Raw genomic sequence first — 25,167 nt, 5'->3', positions numbered from 1 at the left:
CTTAGGGTTGGAAAGCACATTAAGATCATCTAGTTCCAACCCCCCTACTATGAGCAGGGACACCTCACACTAGACAATGTCACCCAAGGCTCTGTCCAGCCTAGCCTTGAAAGCTGCCAGGGATGGAGCATTTACCACTTCTCTGGCAAACCTGTTCCAGTGCCTCACCACCCTCACAGTGAAGAACTTCTTCTTTGTATATAACCTGCACTTCCCCTGTTCTAGTTTAAACACATTACCCCTTGTCCTGTCACTACAGTCCCTGCTGAAGAGTCCCTCTCTGGTATCCTTGTAGGCCCCCTTCAGATACTGGAAGGCTGCTATGAGGTCTTCCGCAGCCTTCTCTTCTCCAGGCTGAACAGCCCTAAGTTTCTTAGGGTGTCTTCATATGGGAAATACCTTCTCTACATATACTTAATACACAAAAAAATGGCAACACAAGAAACCTTGACTACACAATATTCTTCACAGAAGCAGATTCAAGACGAAATTAAATATACTGAATACTTTAACATGGTCCACAAACTTCTCCAGTATAGATAATATTAAATGCTTGAGTTCATTTTTGACTGCAGCAGTGCTTAACTAAGCAAAGCTATCAATTTTAGATATTGCTAAAGAGATTTTACAAAGATGCTAGAATATTTAAAAGGATATTTCCATCTTATCTCTGTTCTTTCCTGAAATGAAAACATGAACATTTTTTGGAAACTTGTATAGCTTTGGAACACCTATCAGCTGCAATTTATCAAAGTTTGAAGTATATTCCCTTGGTTAACTATGAACATATCCAAATTAATGTCAACTTATGATTGAAGCTTCAACCCAGTATTTCAGGACAGCTACCAAAAATTATTTTGTGGACATACAGCGCAGTCCAATGTTTCCACAAAGCTGAAATGCAAGGATCAAGATGGCCTTGCCATTACCACTACACGCTGCAGGAAGTAAAAGAAAGCAATATAGCAAGACCAAAGATGATTAATAACCAGTTTTATTTCAGTCTATTCTCCTTTTTCATTCAATTCTAAAATTGCCCTAAGCGCCATTATAAAATGCACAGTGTGAAAAGTTCACTTTATCAAATTAATGACTTAATAAAGTCATTAACAGTTGAATATTCCCAGTATCAACAGCTTCACATTAATGCTAAATTTTTGACACTAATTAGTTTTGTTTCCAGTTAACCCCCCACCCTAAGACTCCAGCTTTGAGAAAGACACCAGCTTTGAGAAAGACACCATTAAAGAACATAACCTTGCTCATTTATATATCAAGAATCTGTTATATGCAGTTCTTACCTGATTACATACAACAGAAATCCCTCCAGATGAATCCCTAAAATGTAAAAAAGATAATTGAAGTGATGGCCATTTCAGCTTTAAAAGGAGTTAAATATGTAACTCAAATTCACGTACCGTGTGAAAGGGTTCTTTGCTTCACTATCTTCTGGGGCTTTTATACTAATGCAGTCTCTCAGTGGTATCTGCAGCAAGTTATAAAAATACATACCTCTTAAAAGCTTTATAAAGAGAATATTAAATTACCAAGAAATTGTAAATTCACATTGCTTACCTTTATAATAGGTTGGATATTGTCATCAGGTTCAAAAATTATTGACTTTGAACAGATTTTTAGAGACCCTCTGAATTTTCTAAAAGGAATAATAAAAAAGAAAGTAGTTGTGTATGTGTTAGAGATCCACGAGACTAAAACAACTCTAGTAAATGAATGTATTAAGAGTTTTGTACCTTTCATCTCTGCAACCTTTATTTTTAATATGATTAGCTGTGTGCTGTTCAAAGTAATATTCTTCCAGGTTAAGAAGAAGGAGTGAAAACCTACAAATAAATAAAAAATATTTATTCAAAAAGAAAACACTGTAATAGTTACAGTTCTTAAGAAATTCTATAAAGTGTTTGGGAAGTCTTCACCAATTTCTGTGCTGTGCCACATCCCCCCCAAAATGAATTAACTTTTTAAAAGAACAAACCCATATGGAAAATTTGTATATGCATGAGGAAGACTGACTGATGCTCTTCCAACATATATAAAGTTACGTATTTGATTCTGTTCATATGTCTTAGGTGGGAACTGCCCTAACACAGCCAGGCTTTCCACCCATTAAACATTAGCTTAGGCCCGATCAGCATATGCCTGTCAAAGTATGCAATAACACAAAAGGAGAGGCAGGAACTAACTGCTTGGAATGGAGGAGATCAGACCTTTTTAAAGCAAAGCCAAATTACATTGGCTGAGCCACCCAATGGATACCCTCTGAGGAAACAATACCTTTCTCTGTAACCACATTTCTGCATTTCCTCTGTACCAGTGCGTCTTCAACCCCACGGGAAGACTAAGTTTATGGACTAATCCAATAGACAAGAAACTTCAATAACAACAAATAATAACAATAAAACCTCTGAAATCTTCTAAAGTATTTAACTGCAGGATCATAGTAAGGAGGAGGTAAATGCAAATAGGCTAGTTTAGATACAACATGAAACTGTTCTCTAACAACTTGACTTAAACTGCTGTAAGTGATTAAAACACACCAACAATACTAACAGGGCGAACACAGGGTCACCTATGTTTTCAGCTGTGGGGAGTGCAGTGTGTATTGGCACAAAAGGAGGAGCAGAAACATCTATCACTTCAGTTGGAAGCACACCATCTTGTTTGTGTGCAGCGGTGGCATGATCAGCAGAAGTTCTTAGCATTTACTCACATCCACTCTTTGAGCTTTTTGTACTGTGTTCATGATGTGCTCCACAAGAAATGCCCGTGACAGTGCTAATAAACATCAAATGTCCCCAGAGCAGTAGTCAAACAGCAGTAAAGGTGTCAAAAGTTCACAAAATGAACTGTATGTACTTAATAGCCTGCTTGTTAAGAAAGCATATTTCATAATTAAAAAAAAAAGAGTTATTGGAAAACATATCTTGTTCAACTAAGATTTGTGTTGTGACTGTTATATTAAACAGAATACAACAATAAAGGTTTACTGTAAATACAAGTAACAGTGGGTCAACATACTCAAAACTGCATGTGTGTCCAAGACACTCTGTACTAATGCTCTGCTGCTTTTTCAAAATGGCATTGTCTTTACCGCTTCTTTCTTGAAAACAGGTATTTTACAATGCCATTAAGAAACAAATGATGTTATAACGTTACAAAACATATGAGTTAGAACAATATATGCCATACAAAACTTCAGAAAATTCACCACGCATCTCAGTCTCTTCAGCCTCTACCCCAGTTGCTGTTATTGTAAGGTTCTTGAGCATCTCCAGTTTCCACTAGGGTTATAGGGGCTATGCCTTCATGTATCCTTTCTCAAAAGACTTAACTTCAGTTGCCTTCTATTTCTCCCCAAAGTCTGTTCTTCAAAATTCCTGCCACCTATGAAAGCATGTCTTATAACAGGTGTAAACGGAATTTCTAAGTTTCTGAGGCCTTGGGGCTTTTGAAGGGGCCAAATTGTTCTTTTCATATTTATTTTGCTCACTCACCTTCAGGAAGCTAAAACAGGAGGTAGAAACAGTCTACAAGGTAAGGGGGAAGAGGAGTATGAAACCATACCATGTTCCACACAGTTACCATAAAATCCCATTTTTCAACACGTCACACAGTTGAAATTGTCTGGGATAAACTTAAAATTTTGGGGATTTTGCAAACTCGGATCCAGCAAATACTATCACATTTTGATTGAAAGTTATTTAATAAAGCTATGTTAGGATATGTAAAGAGAAATACATCATCAGAATGCTTTTCTTTCTAATATAAGTGCATACAATCAGCTTATTAGCCACAAGCCAAAATATTTAAATAAAAAAAGGTTAGGAACAAAGGTAATATACAAATTTATTTGAAATATATATATGTATTTTGATATATGTAGCCTATATTGTAAATATACTATACACTATGGTATATTTATATATATATAAATTTATATTTTTATATATATATATTCATATATATATAAATATATATGAAATATATATAAATATTAATATATATATTCTTCTACTCTCTTTTATCAGGGAACAGACACTATTGACATAGGGAACAATCAGCTTCACAGCAATGACTTTCATGGGCACCCAATTTTTGTTCCAAGGAAACTGGTAACTTCCAAGGTAACGCCTGGTCAACAGAACTGATTTCTGAAGTTCTTCATTCTTGGTCTCTTTTCTTTGTCTCCACCCATTCTTTTGACAAACTCCCTACATTTTTATAGTCTTTCTAAATCCACAAGTTGGCAGCACTGGTAGTTAACAGACTTCCCTTTTAAGTGTTTGGTAAATGCAAGAACCCATCTATTCAAGATAAGCCATGTGTTTAAATCAAAACATTGCCTCTGTTATTCACAGTAACTACAACATGATTACATAAGCGAGAATACATAAAGCTAGAGCTCTTTTTCAAAGTTTTCAGGATAACCAACCCCCATAAACTACTGTATCTTTATATTCAACACATTATCCACCAATTCACCTTCCCAAAAGCAGAAGCTGTGAGCTATTGGGAAGGATCTGAGGTACACTTTACCTGGCATACTCCTTATGCCTGCTGAATCAGATGCTTTCATGAAAAACACAACACAAGCTACACACAAAAACTCAAGATAAGCTCTTCACATAGGCTAACTAGGTACTGTGGGAAATGACAGGTTTCTTCCCTTTTAAATACAGTATTTCGTAGCAGCATCCAGTTTACCCTTTTGCTATTAGACTGCGTCTTTCCCATATGACTACTACAGTATCCAGTTAAAGCTCCTTGCTGGAGACCAGCGACCTCCTGTGCCCTAATCTCATGATCACTTTCTGATCTCTGCTTTGCCATCTTGAGAAAGGGTTGTATTGCTGGCAGCTGTTAAGCACTTTCTCCAAAAACTGTATGTCATGTAGGTCAAGTACATTTTCCACATTTTATCTTCACTCCGCCACGTTCTCCACAGAGCTTTCCAGGTGGTCCTTCTTACAAGCATTTCTGTGCTTACTGCTACTCTCTAACTTGCAAGTCCGTTTACTCTAACCACATTTCCAGGCTGATGAGTCACTTCGGCAGGCAGAGCCTGACATCAAATCTCCACAAGTACAATCACCTACCTCTACTCTTCTCAAGCACCCATTCCAACGATCCCGTCACAAAAACTTCACTTTTCAAAAATCCACCTTTCTTGGCCATAAAGTATCATATCCCTCAAACCACACAATTTGAAATGTCTGTTTCTTCACCAGGACAAAAGTATGCATAATTAAAGATATCATTAGTTAAGGAGAAATACTGCTATACTTTTTCCTGGAGTCCAACTGTTTGCATACACATACCAAGTCTACCTTTAACTCTTTTTCATGATACTGCCAGTGTGTTACAGCTCCCTGGAGCTTTTCACATCTCCTTTTCTCTTGCTGTTCTCTTTTGAAGCTCATGAGAATACTCCCTCTTACCTTCACTTCTACAAATATGTTTTCAAGTTCTAGTTATGATACCAGAAGTGGAACAAAAACTTTCAGACTTGCATCTCAACTACTGGCTAGCAAAGATAGACAAGTTCAAATCACTGCTAATTATGAACTTTGGAGATTATGAAGCATGATCTCTGGAATAACCTTCTAGAATCTCTCAATTCATCTCAGTCCTTACTGCTTAAGTACTTAAATTTCATTTGTCTGTGTTAATGATCCACAGAGTTGTTAAAAAAAGAAGTAGAGTTTCATCAGATGTTACTAGAATACAGACAGTGCTTCTTATCTTCACAGAACAGACTTCTTCCATGTAAATAATACAGCCATTGATAGCTATTGTATCAACAGGGTCCCTCTTGAGAACCATCACTACACAGGATGGTACTTCAGGAGGTTTAACAAGTGTTTACAGACAGCAAGAGAACAGATCAGTCTCCGGTATGTTGCATGAGCAGGCAAACACTGTGTTGTGAAGGCCTGAAAAAATAGGAAATCAATCACAATAACTATACAATTAAAGAAGTGGGGCTCTTCGGCATACAACTAAGCAGTTGGACCTCAGGCTGTCTTCCAAAAAGCTTAGATAAGGTATTCCAAAGACACTTGTGATATCAAGATGACCGTCATACGAAATTTATATACTATCAACTGCTCTGTAGTTCTGCAACAGGAATCTGTATGCACACTTAATGCGGATCTAAAAGAGTAATTGAATTCTTATGCACATGACAGAAAGGAAAAACCCTACAAAATCAAAACCAACCAGAAAACCAACATATAACAGTAGGAGGGGAATGCATGATACCCTATATGAGAAACTGATGAAATCTGTAAGAGTTGAGAACTGTATGTTGGTTTTCAGCCACTGAAGAGCTGCAGTGTTCCCTGTGCTGAGTAATTAACAGCACATATTGTAAACCTATGACTTGCACACTGCCCTGGAAAAACAGCCTGGATCACAAAGCCAATGTCAAATCAAGACCAAGCAAGTCTGTTCCCAGTCTACCCTTTCTTGCCTTTAAGTCTGACCCCAGGACATAGACCCCCAGCCCTCTCTTAACCTCAGCAATTAGGTAGGTAAGCTGGTCTTCCAATGAGAATGACTGGACAACTTCAATAATGTAATTGTCCCCATCTCTCCCTCCTCCAAATAAACCCCATATCTATCTATCTATAAAAGCAAACCATAAGTATTAAGTGGGAAATATAAAAAAAATACTATCATATATAAAATGAAAAAGATTTTTTTTTTTTTTGTCCGTTTAAATTATAAGCAAGAGCTAGAAACAGAACTGGTTGTTTTGTCGTTTGATTTGGTTTTTTGTTTTTTTTTTCAGACACTACCACAAACAGTTGTGGGTTTAAGAAAACTCAAAGGAATCTTCGACATTTGCCTGCTGTTCTGAAACTTTGTATTACTACAACACAAATATCATTTTGTCAATTCTGATACCAAATATAAGAAACTACTGTTTCAGGCAAATATAAGAGATCGAGTTTGAGATATTTTTCTTATCATCAGCAAGTGATTAATTTTAATCTATTTTCAAAATGTGTAACCCAGCATACTTGAAAATTCCCAAGTATAAATAATTTAATCAGTGTTTATTAAAAATCTACTTAGAGAAGGATCATGCTATACCTTCTTTTGGAAAGCAACTCAAGTATCTGTTGACACAAAATCCTTTAAAATAAGCAATAAAGCTCACACCTTAATGTGTATTACAGGATATTTTTATGCTGGTCTCCTAATAAAGACATATTTCACAGATTTATGTTCACATATTTTGTGGTCTTAATGGCTCACAACAGACTGAAGTTAGTAAGCTGCATCATGTCTTCAGGGCTCATTTACCCTTTTCTCTTGCATATTGATCTTGACATTTTAGACTATTTTAAAAAAATATTATTTTGACAATGAAAATAAAAGACAAATTAGACAAGAATTTCAAATAAAGCTCAAACCACACGAAAGTACCTATAAAGGGCAAGAGTCTGAAAGATACTTAATGCCTTATAATATAGCTTCTTAACAGTCTGGTCTTCATCCTCAAAGTCTCTTCAACAGCAAACAAGCTTTCAGAAAATATCTAAGAAGATTGTATTTTCTTAATACATGTGAAAATTGGAATTTAAGGGGCTGTTGGGGGGGAAGTGTGAGGTGGAAAGGGTAGCCTCACTGGTCCAACCTAGCCCACCAAACTGTAATACCTCAGAAAACTACTTATACTTGAGGAGCCCATCCACTTCTGACTGGAAAACCTACCACATTAGCAAATAGATCAGAACGCAAGCTTCTTTTCAGAGCTGTGGAGTCCCCCCAGGACAGTTCTGCACAGATTTAGTAACATCAGGCCATGGAAGCAAACATGAAGTACCAAAGATGGTACAGCATGAAGGGGTCAGAAACAAGAACAAGGTGGCCAGCTCTGCTGTCAGAGACACAGAAAGAGGCAGTTTCACTTTCCAGGATGAAATGAATCGGTAATCACCCCTGCCACCAGGGCAAAACCCTGACCTTTACAGTGAGTGAAAGAGAACTTAGGCTGTTACATCTCAGGTGTAATTCAAACCCTGTATTCAAAATCAACAGCAGCAGCAGCAGTTTTGGGGGGGATGGGGGTGTGTGTGAAGAAGAACACAGAATAGTTAGGGTTGGAAAGGACCTTAACATCATCTAGTTCCAGCACCCCTGCCACAGACAGGATCACCACACACTACACTGTGTCACTCAAGACTCTGTCCAGAGCGTCCACGCCTTGAACACTGCCAGGAATGGAGCATTCACAACTTCCTTGGGCAACCTGTTCCAGTGCCTCACCACCTTCACAGTAAATCCTTGCTTTCTCCACCAATACAGTTCAACATGCTAGGTAAGGGAACATTTTCTATTATAACAATTCATACAGCAAACAACTTTAAAGAACATAAAGAGCTTCCCAAGCCTGAAACATAAGGAAGACTGTTCAGTCACTGTTGTGTCTGTCTGTCTAGGGATGTATGCTGGGGGGGGCAGGAGGGAAGGCAGTGGATAATCAGTCTAATGTTGTCACACAGACCTCCACACCCTCCTCCGGATAATTTTAATGAAGGCTTTAACAGATTTTATGTTGAAACATCTTCAATTCCCACCCAGTGTTAGACGTATACAGAACCTGGCAGAGTACAGTTAATTAATCCTTTAATAGTGTATGACAGAGCTGTTTGAGCTCAAGAGGTAAGCAAGCACCTACACTTAAGGGGAGAGGTAAATTAAAGTATGCTAATATATTTTTGCTTAAAGACTAGTTTCAGATTCCTGTATGTACTGTCCCAGAAAAATTATACTAAGGAGATCTCAAAAATTTATATGGAAGTGGTATGGAATGTATTTTCTTGTGAACTGAATTGGTATTGGTTTGAGAAGCAGCTTCAGGGGAAGACAAAAAAAAAGGGAGCCCCGTACCTTGCCAAGAAAATAAGAGAACTTAATATACAGCAGCAGAAAGATAAGAGTGACGGGGGGGGGGGAAGGTTGGTAAATGAACAAAGTACTTAAGAACTCTGGTTGCTCTCTTCTAAATACAAAATTGAAAATTACTTGTTTATTTTTGCCTTTTTTCAAAAAGCTCCCATATAACTGCCACTTAGAAAAGAGCTGATGAATATGAGTCAAGAACACACCCAAGACATTCAGGAAAACTAGGCACAACACTAAGTAGCAGAAAAACATCTGCAAAACTTCACCTCCAATGATGTCATTCCCTACATCCAAATGGTAATCCAAATGGATTTCCAAATGGAAATCCAAATGGTACCCAAACATTCCTAGCATTGTTCAGAGTATGCAACAAAGAGAATCACACTTTACAAACTACACCCTGAGGTTTACAAGTCCTGCCAAGATGCCATAAAAATATCCTCCAAATAAAGTGTGCATTGTATCAGGCTTAAGTCTACTTGAGAATTTTACTGTTACTTTGCTTGATGTGCCTGTCCATCTATACTCCAGTTTGAAAAGATCTCATCTAAGATCTAACAACATGGTGGAAGGGACATAAAACAACAAAATAAAACTTCCAAGAAACCCACATTTGATATACCAATGTCACTCAACAACTGAATCACTGGACTTGTTCAAACTGGAAACAGGAATGAATATGCATTAACCAGTGTCTTGGCAAAATCCTGTTTATACCACTCAGAGAAGGTACCCCACAGATCCCACTTTAAATTTTCACCATTTCCATCACTTCAGGGAAGTGCATGCTGGAAATGTACTTGGACACAAGATGTCAAGTGACTGATCCAACACACCTTGCACAGTCACTGGACAAGATATGGGAAGTACAATCCTGATAACGGAAGGACATTGCCAAGGACAAAAAGCATGCTAGCCCAATCCAGCAGCAGCCCACAGCTGTATAAAACCAGTTCTCAAATTAAACCTCTTTCTAATGAAAGCAAAGTATCTACAGACAAGCTGTAGGACTCATTTGCTGACATTTGAATAAAAGCCTTCATTATGTGTATTTTGTCCCAAGAGATTAAGATAAGGGCACAGATTTCCCAAAAAATACCCAAATGCTGAAGCAGCCATCATATAAAAGAGCCATCCAAGGGCCTACATGTGCTGCCAGTTGGTTGCTTCGTGTGAGTGATGTTCCCAGCAGAAGAGAAAAACCGCTCAAACAGGAAGCCAATCAACATGCAAGACAAAACAGCAGAACTGTTATAAAGAGTCTCTGTATCAATGCCATGTTTGGGCAAACCACCAACAGAACCAAGAACTCAGTTATAAAGAGAGCAACAACCTTCTGAGCCAAACAGCACAACAGTCAATTTCAAGTTTTGCAACTACAATTATTTGTTAAAAAGAATTCCTGTTAATGAATGCTAAATATTTTAGGTATTAAATAAATTGGGTAAGTGCGCACACACCCTTACACAAAGGGACATATCTTAGCTTTCTTTACTCTGAATACCTGGGCAAAAACAGCGATAAACACAGATGAAACAGATACATGATATGGGTGAATTTGAAGGCAAAATTCCTGCCAGAATAAACCCTGCTCAGTAGAGAGATGGATTTATTTAATCAAATGTAAAGTAAAACCTGCTCCTTGTTATCAGTGTGCACACACAGGACATTTCAGTGGTTTCTTGTTTTCTTCTAGAAAACTGCTCATAGAAAAGCAGGTTTATGTAACCAGGTATTAATGCAGTTCAACTGATTAGTTAAGAGGAAGTAATTTTTTCAGATCACTTAAAACCAATCTGATCTTGCTTCCCCCCTAAAGCAACTGCATAAGATGATTAACCTTTTGCCTACTAAGTTCCATGGTACTCTTAGCCAGAACTTTTACAGCTTGTATTTTTGTAGTAGCAGCAACAAACCAACCAACCAACCACATCAGAAATGCAGTTGCCACAAAGCTTCAAAAAGTCTTCGTCATCTCACTAGGAAGTACCTACACCAAGGTTACATAAATCATGAGAAGCTATGAAGCAGGAGTTGGTGTCTGTAACAGTTACCCAGTAAGCAAAAAGAAAAGCTGTCTGAGGCTACCCAATCAATTAGGTGATAAAAAGCTGGGTGTTTTTTTTTGTTGTTGTTGTTGCTTTTTTGCTGTTGTTTTAAGCGGAACTATGAGGAAAAAATTGATACTTCTCATTTGCTACTTCAGAGCCCAAAATCTTTTAAATCACTTAATTGTTTTCAAGATAACCCAATTCAGAGAAGCATAGGAAGACAAGGACGGTGAAATACCTCATATAAGGTACAAAATATATAGAAAATTACTTTTATTTTACACAGATATTAATTGTTCGTCAAGTGGAAGAAAAGAAATGACACTGCAGATACTTAGACAAAAACCTATCAGTGCAAATGAGAACAAGACTTTCATGAAGTGCTTATATTACAAACTCAAATAAGATTATCCTAAAATGCTTCCAACAATGAGCAAAGAAAAACATTTCTCATTAGAGACTTTCAATAACTGCATATCAGTAATGCTGACGCATATTGATATGTTGGGGTTGTTTTCAGGGCTTTTTAGAAAAGACTTAGTTCCCACTTGAGTTCTTTGTGACAAGTCTGATGAGTTTTGGCTTTTTCTCAGCTTCTCAATAAAAAAGGAGACTATTTACATTAAATCCTTAACACAGCTAATATAGTCATTCTCACTTTCTATATACTTTTTCTATTTCAAAATTAAAAACTGTTCACTTTTCTTTCTGCACAGGAAGTTTGTCCATTCTCCATCAGCCCTTCATACACAACTGAAACCACAGCAGCCCGCCAATGTCTGTACTCCAACAATACTTCAAGAGTTACAGTAGCTTCGCAGGCTGAATAGCTATGAATCAGAAATTATATTGACAAAGTGAGCCAAGCTCTTTGTCATGTGCTTTTCTCACCAACAATAAACAGTACTGTGTGACCAGCAAACCTGCAGCAGGAATTTGCACAGGGCTTGTATAGTAACAAGTCTCTCTTGTCCTGTGCCTGCTGGCTTCCTGGTACCTGCAATGGGAGCCAGCTGGGGAGTCTTGGTCCCTCCAGAAAAGACACCTGTGTCCTTCCACTGTCTGACCCAGGCTGACCTATCACTCTCACCTCAGAGATTTCCCAACATGGCAATACTACCACAGGAAAGGGTTTTGAAACTTCATGACAAACCAGATATAGATAAGCCACATCAAAGAAAGCTGGACACTACCTAAAAATAAGAGAGTTGATTCAGGATATACTAGGGCACGCGTGAGAAGCCTTTGTTGTACGTTCAGCTAGCCACAGGAGCGTAAAATACAGACTAGAGTCAGAAAGCAGGAATGGACTATTGAATTCAACACTTTAAAGAGCCAGCACAGAGTCTATAATTTAAGGGCTAACGATACGCTGATTATAATGTTCAGGAAAAAAAAACCAAATAAACTGCACCCATAGTAAAGCAGAGCTCCAACTCCATGCCACGAACACAACTGACAATAAACAAATAAACAGAAACCTACAAACGCTATTTTCATGCGATTTATGAAAGGCGATCAGCATTCGTATTTCCCCAGGTCTATTCTACGGCCTATCCGAGCCCTAACTCTCGGGAATCATTAGCCAGCTGGTTCACACAGTAACAACACCGTCAGCAACACGCCGTGCACAGCCGCTGACCCCCGTCCCGGCGCTGCGCTGCGCTGCAACCAGCGGACCAGACCCTCTGCTGGCAGTCCTGCCGGCCGCAGGGCTCCGCCGGGCCCGGGCCCCCGCCCCCCGGGTCTCCCTAAGCGGTGAGGGAGACGGCGGCGTCCCCACTCCCTGCCCCTGCCGCGAGGCCAAGGCCGAGTCGGGGACAGGGCAGCTCACCTCTCCTTGGAGTAGAGCTCCCGCTCCAGCCGCCGCTTGCGGATGAAAGCCATGGAGCCGCGCGGCCGAGGTATCACCGCCACAGTAGGCTAGGCTAGGCTAGGCCAGGCTAGGCCGAGCCAGGCCGGACCGCGCCTCGCCTCGCCTCAGGGAGGCGGGGAGATCGGGTGGCCCGCGGCCGCAGGCAGGCAGCCGGTCTGGCGGGCCCGGCCGGCGGCGCCCGCCCCGTTTATACGGGGGGGGAAGGTGGCACAGGCTGCTGGGGAAGGGAAACTAGTTGGCGCCGAGGACTTTGCGCCCTCGCCCGGGCTGCGGCGTCTCTGCGGCCCTTTGGGGCCTCCGGGAGAGGCTGGGGAAGGGCCGGGGATGCTGAGGTGCCTCAGCGGGTCTTGGCGAGGGGACCCACCTCCCACGGGAACGCGGCTGCCCAACCACACTCCATCCGTCTCTTTCCTTAAGGCTTCTGTCGGTTTATTTTTACTGTGGCTGGCACGGAGATGTCACCAGTGTCCGCGGCTCATGACAGCGGAGGCTGAGCACGGAAATGCAGCCCTCCTGTAATGCCCCGGCCGAGAGCCGGCGTCGTGTGCTCACGGAGGGAAGCGCACACTTCAGTGCATCGCGGAAGACGCGTTTATTGCGTTTTCATTGCGTTTGAATAAAAATCGTAAATATAATGCTATTTCAGTGAGATTCCCTCAGCCCATAATTGCGTGTGGCAGAGTTCTGCCAGGTTTTTAAAACCTCTGAGGGAGGCTGAGGTAAATAAAATCCATTAGTTTGTATCGCTGCCGTTGTATTTGAACAATTTATAATGTGTTTACTGGTTGTATTGTGAGGTAGGAAAATACTGCTATTTGCATTTTATAAGTAAAAATTATTCACAGAGGAGGTGCAATTTTTCACATAGGAATAAAAAGAAATACAGGCTTGTTGGCCTCAATTGATTGCCTGATCTAATCTCTGTACTAAAACTGAGTTGAGTGTTATGTCGATCAGTGTAACTCTGAACACTTCAACTTGTGGATCCATAAACGTGAATTTGAGAAGTGTTGTATGTACTGACAAGAGTTTTGCTGATTGTCTTCCAGGGACCTCTTAGGAGTAGTTCACAGAATCTAAGGGCGTGAGAGATCAGTTTGGAAAACAGTGATATCCTCAAGAGCTATTTGTCTAATTGATTTGTAAAAGCACTGATTTGAAAGAAATCCGCAACACTTGCATGCAGCTTGTACAAATGTCTAACAACATTTATGAATATGTACGTGTCCAGTATCCAACCTGAATTTTGTTTGCTGTGTACCTTGTTGTCATACTCTCAGTGGAAATTGACCCTATTTGTTAAGCTGTTCACATTTTTAATAAATGTGTGTGTAAATATATATCTATTTATACAATTATTTATATGCGCAGATGTGCATATCATCTTCTCGTAAACGAAACAATTCTGTTCACTTTCCTCATAGACTGCACTCATAATAAATGATTTATTCTAACAGCTTTACTCTGGCTTCTTTTCAGTGTGACTTTCGTTTTTATCTCAAGGCCCCTTATAGCAGTCCATAATTACTGCACCAACTAGAGTGCAGTAGTTATGTCCCATGTATTGCACATGAGAGGAGCGTCTGTGAATACATCCCAGAAATAACTTGCTTTTCTTCCTATGACAGAAACTTCTCAGAACTTTTTCTAACATACTGCCACCTAGTTCTCTACAATTTATGTCATATGTTTAAGTTCTCAGGTATAATATTTTTGCCTTAGCCTTGATAATTTCATCCCAAATTTAGACATTTATCCAAGTTATGAAACTGGTTTTGAAATCTGATTCTGTCTTCTAGCTCCTAGGTTGGTGAAAACCAGATTTTTTTTAAATTTTATTTTATATACATATATCAATATTCTGTTGCCTCTTACAGATCACTAATGGAAATAATGAATAGAACTGAAATGACTAACAGAACCTATGGGTTCTCACTGCAAATGCTCTCCAGGTTTGATTTCTGCAAGCAGCATGGCAATTGTTAGTGGATTAATGAAAACTACATTTCCATGCTTTTTGTTTTAACGGAATTGTCATGAGACAGTGTGTAACTTATACTAAACTCAAGATCTATGATACTTACTGTTTCTCTTTTTCTGCTGAATCACTAAAATTGATTGTAAAAAAGGGAATTAGACTAGTGTGAGAGCATCTGTTCTGGGCAAACTTATACTATCTTCTTCATCATGGAATTTCTTCTAGAATATCCATTGAGATAAGAATTAATCTATAGCTTTGGATCTGCTTTCCTTAGACACAATTTGTCTTTTCCTAGTCTCCTTGAACCCATGTAAGTCCTTTAGCAACTCAGAGATAATTTTTGCTATATTATTAAGTAAATTTCTTCAGGCCCTATTAACCTGAATATATACAATTTAAATAGCTTTTAACTCATTCCTTCTGTAAATTCTGTGGTAAGATAAATTTAACTAAGTATTTAGGCACTTCTATTTCCAGAACATTTTCTTGTTGACCTTTATACCCTTTTTTACCTATTGCTCATTTTGTACTGTAGGCTTTATGATTTTATTCTTTTATGCAAATTCTTTTATGTTACTTTTCAGTTATGTCCCCTTATTGTGACTTCTTTTTTTTGCAAATCCTTGAAGAGCTCTTAACGTGATGTTAGCACAGTCTACTTACGCTTCCCAGCTTCCTTTTGTTCACATCTATATAGCTTGGTATTGTACGTTTAATTAAAAATGAGTCTGTTCTCTGCAGAAAATCTACGTTAGCTTTAAATGAGCTCAGGCCTAAACCAGAAAGGAGATTAATTAACTCGTCCAAAATGGCATGCTGTTATGATGAGCCTGCTTTTAGTACCTAGACTAGCTTCATTAAAGTTAGCTTAACTGTTTCTACATAACAATGCAATCCATAGTTGGCAGTGCAGGCATGCTTTTTCTTCCTCTTAGAGTAGAGAAGCCTATTTTGGTAAAATGTGTCATGATCACTTTCACCCAGTTTACCTTCTGCCTTTAAAAAAAAATGAGTTCCTCCCTACTGGTCATGCAGTTCAACTTGGTAATGCCTCTCATAACTTCCTCTGTCCTGTGAAGCAAAAGATCATCCTTAAAATACTACAAGTATTTGATAGACCTTTTATGTCCTGCCATATCATTTTTCTAACTGGCACTTAAGTAATTGAAATTCACTATTGTCTTATGGGCAAGATTTTTGAATATGAATACCTTTATGCTCAGAATAAGTCAGAAAAATTGACTTCCTCCTTTTGAATACAGCTATAGCCTGTTACATAAAATAGACCCCAATCATGGCATACTTTTACTTCCTCCTGTTAATTTTCACCAAAAACAGTATCTCTTGTCTCTTCCTGGATACAGTACAGTATGAATCATCCTCCCCTGATTTTCTCTGCCCATTTTCATTAGCATTCTTGTATTCTGCTGTCACTGGTATGTACCATGGTATCTCTGGGATGATACAAACCCGACATTTTTCCCCCTGTAGATACAACTAGATCCCTGTCATTTGACTTCAAGTATCCTAAGATGTTTTTTATTATTTTGTTTTCTCTCTTAATGCCTAGTTCTTTATTCTCTCTTCCTCTCTAAGATTCCTTTTTTCTAGCTCTTTGTAACTGGCCTCTTTCAAAGTCCCTTTCTAACGTTGTTAAAAGGTCACCTCTCCATGTCCTCAAATGCTTTTTCCTGTCCTTGCTGAATAGACGTAATTTCTCTCCAATAATATTATGGAAAAACACCCTCTGGTCAAGTAGTTCAGACCCCCTGCCAAACCGTTCACAAAACTGGGAATTAAAACCCAGTGCTTGTCATGGAGCAGTCAGGACCCAATCTTTCCCATAGAGTTGTTAGTCTTTCTTCTGTCAAAGTGCTGTTATAAAGAATGTCAATCTGTCTAGTTTCCTCCATTCTAGATTTGTGCCAGCGTTGTGCTAATGATGTCCTTGTCTTTGCTTGTATTTTCCAGGTAAGTACCCCTGCTCATTTTCCCTTTCCTGAAGAAACCGTTGGAAAGCAAAGTAATTGAAAGAACCAGAATGACAAGACCCAGAACCGTTATATTTTCACACTGGTAGTGCCACCTTAAATAAATAAAGGGTTCAATTCAGGCAATACTCACATATCAGCACAAGCTTCAAAATGCACATAGATTTTTCTTTCAGGAATGTGGGAGTACATATGAATGTATATGAATATATACATTAATGTCATTGTGAATACAAGATTCATGTCTTAGCTGCAGTACTGAACTTACTGTGCCAAAGATTTATTAGGGAAGGTTTTTACAATAGTGGGTTTCTGGTAGATATTCTTCAGGGTATTTATCTGGTAAAGCTTTGTCTTTCAGATACCTAAAAAGCCTTGTGAAGTACAATGCTCAAGTGTTCCATGTCAATCCATTTGTTGTACTGAGAATTTTTAGACTTGTTCAAAATAGGCTTAACCTCAACTGTTGAAGTCGGTGGTGAAGTTCCCAGAGAATTGGTGGGAGCATAAAAGACTCCTGGGTGTATTTCAAGGAATCATCCAATAATATATTTGCTCTTCAAGGTATGTCAATGGCCAGCCCATGACACATTAACTAAAAGCAAAGCTTATTGTTATTAGAGGTAGTCAGAGAATGGAATCACATTTTAGTCATGGAAAATAGTCACTTCTCACTGTTTTTCAGTGAAATTTTAACTATTCAAGTTTGCAGTTTTAGCATTTTTTAAAGACGCAAATTAAAAGTTTTGCTTTCAGAAAAAATTAGGGCAAGTTAAATTCTGCAAAGCAGATGCTAGCTCTGAGTTCTTTGTGGCATATGCTATCTTTTCATTGTGTGTGCACTCAAAAGCTAGAAAAAGAGATCCTTCACTGCTTCTACCTCAGGAACAACAATAGAACAACATCAGCAACAATGAAGTCCCTTTTAATGTTGTGCCTTCAATTAGATGTGGCATGGCTTACCTGTTGCCATGATCTGGATGATGACTTGGGTGTGCATGCAGAAATTCCACTAATTTAAAAAGAACTGTAAAAAGTTTACCCCAATCACACCATTGCAAGCTGCGGTGTGAACATATTTACTAGTTTGAAACCAGCTCTTATGTACTAAATTCTGCTAAGTTTTTTTTTTGAGCTAGTTGTAAATCAATTTGTATGTGTACACAAAAAAGTTTGTGTTTAATTTTAAATCAATTTTAATTAAACCAATTTTTGTCAATAAACGAGTAATTTACAATTTCACCTGGAGCAAAACAATCTTAGAGGCAGATTTGCAGTGTCAGCATTTAAAGCTGTTCTGTAGGCAAAACCATGAAGACAAGGAAGAGAGAATTTTATGCAATTATTTTACAGAGCAATTTAAGTTGACAGTTTTATGTAAAATTAATGTTTTTAGTGAAATCCCTACACCCATAAACTATACCCATGATTAAGTGGATTACTTGGCAGGTTGAAGGAGGTGATCCTACTGCTCTACTCTGTTCTAATGAGACCCCAGTTGGAGTACTTTGTGCAGTTCTAGTGCCCTCAACATAAGGACATGGAGCTGTTGAAGCAAGTCCAGAGGAGGGCCACAAGGATGATCAGGGGGCTGGAGCACTTCCCATATGAAGACAGGCTGAGAAAGTTGTGGCTGTTCAGCCTGGGGGAGAGAAGCTGTGTGGTAACCTCATAGAAAAGGCTGTGTTCCAAAATCTGAAGGGGCCCTATAAGGATGCTGGAGAAGGACTCTTCATCAGGGACTGTAGTGGTAGGACAAGGGGGTAATGGGTTCAAACTAAAACAGGAAGTTCAGGTTGGATATAAGGAAGTTATTTACTGTGAGGGTGCTGAGGCACTGGAATGGGTTGCCAGAAAAGTGGTAAATGCTCCATCCCTGGCAGTGTTCAAGGCCAGGCTGGAGAGAGCCTTGGGTGACACGGTGTAGTGTGAGGTGTCACCTGCAGGGGGGTTGGAACTAGATGACCTTAAGGTCTTTTCCAACCCTAACTACTCTATGATTCTATAAGTTGTTTTGATTTTAGTACTCATTGGAGGATTAGGTAGCTAATACAACTTTATGTCTCTCTATTCCTTCACTGACGTATTAATAGCTTTTTTCATAGGTTAAGTCATACAGAATTTGAGGGCTGGATTCTCAGCCTCTGGTTTGGTATACCCTGCTCAGCCAGATCCCTGCACTTCATTTTTGAAGTGTCCTGAATAAAACGTGAAATAGTGCAGAGTATATGGTAATCCAGAAATCATCTGGTACACTTCTATATGTCCGCACTGCTGAGAAATGCAGTGCTATTAACTTAGTCTCTTTAAAAGCATGTAAGATGTAAAGATTGGAGACAATTTTTTTTAACAGAAAATAATGTATTTACTTTATTAAAACAGGCTTTGAACACATGCTACCTATACTGGAAAAAACAGCTGATTATGTTCATCAAGTAAAATCTCTCCTCACGCCTTCAGTGTCCCAGCTACTCTATGAAGCTTGGTTCCCCTCCAGCACCCATACCTACTTCATGTCTTGAGATGCATAAAAGTCACTCTGTCCTGCTGTATAACTACTAAGTATGTACTGTAAATATGTTGCAGAACATTAGTTTGCAGGTTAATACTGGTTTATTTCTTTCCTTGAGAACAAGTGCACATCTGCACATTCAAGATCATATGTGTGTACATCTCTATGTCAAAGGGAAGTTTAAATCCCACTCTGTAAATTCTAAAATCACAACTATCTCTCAACTTCTGCTAGGAAGTACCTGCCCTGGCAGGTGGTGGTTTGCTTGAATGATGAACTGAGATGCAAGACTAAACTGTTTCATTTGCTTAGGTAGGTTGCCTTTAAAACTTTTAAAAGGTTTCAGCTAAGAATATTTTAAATGCCTGTATTTTTTCCATAGGTAATTTGCCCAGTTATGTTAGGCCTTTTATTTATTAACTAAACTACTTCTACTCTGTATCCAATAGCATTTGTCTACAAAGAAGAGCTGTGACAGAATAATATCCATGCTTCCATTTTAGTTACATAGAACAAATGCATAATTTTCAGACATACATGCCAGCATGTAATATTTCTTTGATATGTAGTCTAAACTATTAGTTGACTGCATCCTGCTTTCCATAAATCAGAATCCAGTTTGGTAAAGAGAAAGAGCAAACCTATGATAAGTTCTATAAAAGCTAATATTGTGTGGTGAACTGGGGAGATACAAGAACAGCTCAGCCTGAGCCTGAATAAACAAATTAGATTGCTTTCCCTATATCGAAGAACACACAACAAATGTGTTAAAGCCCTTCCTTCTTCATTCCCATCTAGAAAAATTGACGTCTTTTGTATGATGTTTAATACAGATGTCCTGTGAATATGTTTCTGAAAGCAAGAACAGATTTTTTCTTAACTGGAAAATGCTGCCTCCTCTGTAACTAGTCAATGGTTATATTTTGTTTCAGAGCAGTTGGAGAAGTGATGAATGCAAATAACTCTTCAGAGCGATTGTTCAGAATTTAATTTCTTCAGGAAATAATTGTACTTGAGGCACTAAGGGTGGATTCTTCTCAGCTAAATTTAACTAAACGTGGGTTAAGCTTCTAGACTGAGGTAGTCTTCTATGTTTCTACTGTATATCATGGAGAGATGTGGGTGATTTAGTGTTCTTACTTTAGACATCACACCTAAGGAGAATGAATTGCTTCCTATAGGATCTCTGTTCACTGTGGAAAGAGTCTACACGTTTGCCCTAAGTTAGATATTCAATTTTAATGTAACTACAGCTGGGTAAAATGAGCCATATGCTGCAGGAGGTGCTTTCCAAAGAAAAGTCATTGTTTGTGTTACATTATTCTTTAAGAGCAACCCCAAAATTGCCCTAAAGATTAAACTCACCAATTGCCATATAATGTGCATGCAGGAATAACTTGCAACGTGTTTTAAGTGTATCATCAAAACCTCTGTGGCTATGCTGATCTTGGGAGTCAAAGTGATCAGACGTGTTTGGGCAGGCTGTCCAGCAGGCAACATAGCAAAGAGAATGTTTACCAGACATAAAGCACACTGTGTAAATTGGGCTTTTAATTGTGGTAGAAACATAGCCACTATCAGCTGACTGGTAGAAGGAGTGATGAGAAGCGGTCTTGCATTTCAAGAGGAACAGAAGTAAAATTCTGGGTTCTTATGTGCTCTGAAACATTTCCAAAACCAAGCTCGCACTTCTGCTCAGTACTCATAAGCATATGGTAATTTTTACAGTATCACATTCAGAGTTCCCACTTGGTATGATATGAAAGAGAAGAATTCAGTATTTGATATTGCTGCCTCATTATAATAGCCTGACTTCAATAGCCCTCTGTTCAAAGAACTGGAACAGAATAGTTTGAGAAACTACTTAGGAATACATCAGTCAGCAATATGCAGAAAATAAATTGAACAGCTCCTCATGCTATATGCCTTCCAATATTTAAACATGTAAAAAGAAATTCCTAAAGGGAAAGACCATTAATGGAAGAAGCTATTCGTCTTGAATGTACCAGATCACTTCTTTCAAAAGGATGTTAGAAAGATGGTTTAGACACTGAAGCAGTATTTGGCTTGTTGTTGGGTGGTTAAGCTTAAAAAGCTCATATGCTGCAATGGCATACTTAAAGTAAGTAAGAATTTTTAACAGTTGAAAGCAAAAGGCACCTGTGCTTCTAAGATTTTGGTCTAATGATCAGGCATTAAAGGATGCAGCACTTTGGTTGACAACTGAAGCAATGAGCTGTGGTGGTTTGGGAAGAAGGGAGCAGAAGACAAAAACAAAAAAAGCCAAGAGTACAGTTTATCATTGCTACACGGATCACAGCTTCTGTGTCCAACAAGTGGGATCAATTTTTCTAGCCAGTTGTATCTGTGAGTTGGATGGTTTTGACTCTGGTTGTATTTCTTCCTCTGACTGTGAGGATTTGTTACCTCTTTATGTAAGTAAGCAGTAATTTTTTGGGAAAAGGCATCTTTTGGATATGCCTATATTAATATGTATATAATAGCCACCATGGGATATTCTGGTCCATGACACTAAATCAATTACAACAGTAGAGCTACATTAGTTGTTGATGACGATGATGGCAACGGGACCATGAGAAAGTCAAGGAAATCAGCAAGACCCCAAAAGCCTAAATGAAGTTATAAGACCATAAGCAGATGCTGTTAGCAAAAGGAAATGTCATGATGGACAAGGTAAAATTCTACTTTATAAACTGGTTGACATTCACATTTTCCTCTACTCTGACCAGTACTACTCACTAGACCAGCATCTGAATCCTTCAAGAATCTGAAACCTTGTCATTTAGGAGTGTTATTTAAGTGAGTTTGTCTCTTAAAACATGCTTTTCATTTTTTTTCCGGCAGATGCATATCTCTTGCCAACTGGTACAGGTGTTTCTCTGGCTGGTTTCTGCTGTTAGCTGTGCTCTTGTCACTGTCACATGTCTCCAGATATATAACAGCTTTTTTTCTTCACAACCTTTTTCTAGAGAGATGCAGAAACTTCATTAAGAAGCAAACAGTTTTTTAATTCTAAATTTTTATAACTTCACAGGAAAGTGAGAAACGAAGTGGGAGGAAATACACTGAAAAAAAAAGGAAGTTATCACACATTTAAATATGCATTTAAACTATAGATAGTGTCTAAATATATGAATACTGATTACACAGCTCCCCGTGCACTTAGGATGCTCCCAGGCAGCGCATGAAACCACTTTAAAGGCTAAAGGGTATGTGCAGAGCTTTCAGCTCTTGCAAGCTTATCACAAAATAGATGTAACTGTAAACCATACGCTCTTGTGAATTAGCAACACCACAAAGGTTTGTTCTTCCTTATATTTCAGCAGAAGCTATAACCACAAGTGCTAACTGTCTACACACAATACAGGAATTACTTTGTAAAGGGGGAGATGAGGTGAAGTATCACAAGAAGTCTTTTACAAAAGCACCTAAGATATTTCTGCTTTTTGGGGCTGCCAGGTAACAAACATGATTTGTAGTAATATTGTGCTCTCGACCACAGCAAGCCCTGGCAGACCAGTATTCTTGAAGGCATGACCTGGGATTTTTAAAATGCTTGCATTTCGTGTCCTGTCGGCTGATGCTCGGCTCTCCCGGGTTCTCCCTTTGCCCTCAAGTGTGCTTTCTAAAGTCTTTGCATCGCTTTTCTGCCCGTTGTAGGGTTTACGCTGTCCTGGCGGCTGATACACAGCTCCAGCTGCTGGTGGAAAATCAGTACGACAGACTCGAGAGAAAGCGCGTTTCCTCCGCCTCAGAGAAGAACGCCTCTGAGACTGGTCCTACCCTAGCAAATCAGAAACTTAATATGTGTTTATCTACTTCACTAATGAGTGTTTAAAATTAATTTAAGTATGGTTTTGATAGGTACAATCTGGAAAAATAATTTGTAGAAATGTTTTCTTAGAAATTTACATTAGCTATGCTTGTTCATATGGTGTTTTGTCATACAAGTGGACATACTAAGTACTAAACTTTTTCCTTGATGTATCATTCCAATCCATTTAGGATTTCTGTTCCTGACAGAGCTAGCTTCTGCATGTCAGAAAACAAAATAAGGGTTTGTACACCCAGTTCATGATATCCCTCATTAAAAAACCCTCTGTCAGAGCCTAGGGATACCAGCGTACAATAAAAATTGTTAAGAGTTTTCACCCAAGTGAGACCTCATTTTAAATTCTATACAGCAAGGATTTCAGCCAGGGAGGTGAGTGAAGTTCTTCAAAACAGAGGAGGCCTTGATTTACCAATGTATGCAAGAAATTTTGAAGATAACCTTGAGATTCCTACTAAAAATGCCCTAGAATTAGACCGCCAGAAGCCTGTGAAGCTATTGCCCTGTACTTATATCAAAAGGATAACAGGTCAGCTTTCATTTGATTGAGAAAAATCTGAAACCAAAAACCCACATAGAAGTGCTTTTTCACATTTTTGGTCACTTGATGGCACTAAACTAACACTATACATATTAATCACAAATAGCATAAGAATACATCTGTGCCAGTGTATTTTTTTTTAAGGCTTGGCCTGATGAAAGTGCTTTGTTTTGTTAGGGCAGATTTCAGACATAAAAGAGATATAAAAAAACCCAAACATGAAGCCAAGAAGCAGTTGTGGAATCTGTGTTCTGTCTGTCTTGTTAAAGTTCACAACATACTACAAATACCACAGCATAATGGAATACATAGCATTTCTGAGCAAAACAAAACATAACACACCAAAGACCAAACCAAGCCTTTCAGTAGCAAATCTCAGAGAAATATCTGCAAACTTTGGAAAGTGTCATTTCCACCAAAATGTGTGGCCACCAGGAGGCCACCTACATGAGGCAGAGCAAGTGGACAGCCTGGCCTTTCCTGTGTCTCTTTATTTAGAGGGAAGTTGCTAGTATTTCGAGGCTGAATGTTGGGTTCATTTTGTGAATGCAGAGGTGAAGCAGGGGGAGCTTTGCTTGGATGGTCTTAGTCATGTAATAGGAACCTCCTGGTGTGATAGATGGCTGAAGAAAGGACTGCAGTCCACTGTGTCTCCCCATAAAGGCACCCTCTCAGGAGCTGTCCATCAAATATCTGTATTATATTTATTTGCAGTTAGAAGTCTGAGAACTGAGAAATCCTCAGCTAAATGGAGCCTTTTCCACAACTTTTCAGGATGTGATCTGAGTACTAAAGGAACATTTTTATTTATTTGTCAGAAGTTTCAATCTTTCAAAAAATTTTCCCCTCCTGAAAAAGGAGGAAAACAAAGATTTTTGGAAATTTTCACCAATCAGCAATCCAAATGCTTTTGTTGGATCAAAGAATGTATTTTATTCCAATGATGCCTTTTCTCTGAATGTTTTTAGCTTCTTTTTCAACAGGAAGTTACTTAGACTTCAAAACCTCCAAAAGTTTTGAAAGATTTTTCACACCTTCCAAAGGCAACCACAAAGGATATTTCAGCAAGTTGAAAGGGCTGGGGGGGGGGTTCTTTTTGAAACAAGGGATAACATTCAAGCCTTTCCCATAAATAGGTTTTAATGAATCAGTCCACACAACAATCTGTGGCACAAAATGCCCAGACAGCTCTAGAAATGATGCTGCAGGTTGCAGCTGCTCTCCCCCTTCCTCACAGCTTTCCTGAAAGAGCTGTGGTGACTGACGGAGTAGTGCTTGCACAGAGGGACTTTCATAGAAGTGAGTATGGGAAACCCCATGACATCACATGCACCTGTCCTATCTTATGGAGAAGGAAACATGGTCATTGTATGTTAAGGCACTTCTGTTAATTTTTACACTTTTAAGCCTTTTTTTTTTTTTTTCTTT

At 38.8% G+C, this 25,167-nt stretch overlaps 1 protein-coding gene and 2 long non-coding RNA genes across 7 annotated transcripts in view; 2 read left to right on the top strand and 1 right to left on the bottom strand.

Annotated features, from left to right (window-relative positions):
- NSMAF (neutral sphingomyelinase activation associated factor) overlaps positions 1 to 13,024 on the bottom strand; it is a 37,380-nt gene extending 24,356 nt beyond the window's left edge. For 2 of the 5 annotated variants that reach the window (XM_061448421.1, XM_061448422.1), the window contains exons 1-5: positions 12,820 to 13,019; positions 1,752 to 1,841; positions 1,576 to 1,654; positions 1,419 to 1,486; positions 1,302 to 1,338 (exon numbers count right to left, since the gene is read on the bottom strand). In XM_061448421.1, the coding sequence (XP_061304405.1) occupies positions 1,302 to 1,338; positions 1,419 to 1,486; positions 1,576 to 1,654; positions 1,752 to 1,841; positions 12,820 to 12,872 (327 nt within the window). In that variant the 5' untranslated portion in view covers positions 12,873 to 13,019. Of the gene's footprint in view, positions 1 to 1,301; positions 1,339 to 1,418; positions 1,487 to 1,575; positions 1,657 to 1,751; positions 1,842 to 12,819 lie in introns of those variants that run through there. The other 3 variants (XR_009742530.1, XR_009742529.1, XM_061448423.1) reach the window with 3 other exon arrangements.
- Positions 12,763 to 14,323, top strand: LOC133266818 (uncharacterized). The gene is made up of 2 exons (XR_009742531.1): positions 12,763 to 12,889; positions 13,911 to 14,323. It is a non-coding gene; the product is annotated as an uncharacterized LOC133266818 (long non-coding RNA).
- Positions 14,324 to 14,951: 628 nt separating this feature from the next.
- On the top strand, positions 14,952 to 25,160 carry LOC133266816 (uncharacterized). The gene is made up of 3 exons (XR_009742528.1): positions 14,952 to 16,813; positions 19,580 to 19,657; positions 23,372 to 25,160. It is a non-coding gene; the product is annotated as an uncharacterized LOC133266816 (long non-coding RNA).
- The last annotated feature ends 7 nt before the right edge of the window (positions 25,161 to 25,167 follow it).

This window comes from Pezoporus flaviventris, unplaced genomic scaffold (genome assembly GCF_033815535.1).
Source record: "Pezoporus flaviventris isolate CSIRO_AGI_PZ_B2104156 unplaced genomic scaffold, CSIRO_AGI_Pfla_v1 ptg000007l, whole genome shotgun sequence".
NCBI lineage: Eukaryota > Metazoa > Chordata > Aves > Psittaciformes > Psittacidae > Pezoporus > Pezoporus flaviventris.
The sequence above is the reverse complement of the archived record's forward strand: the minus strand, read 5'-3'. Positions and strand labels throughout refer to the sequence as shown.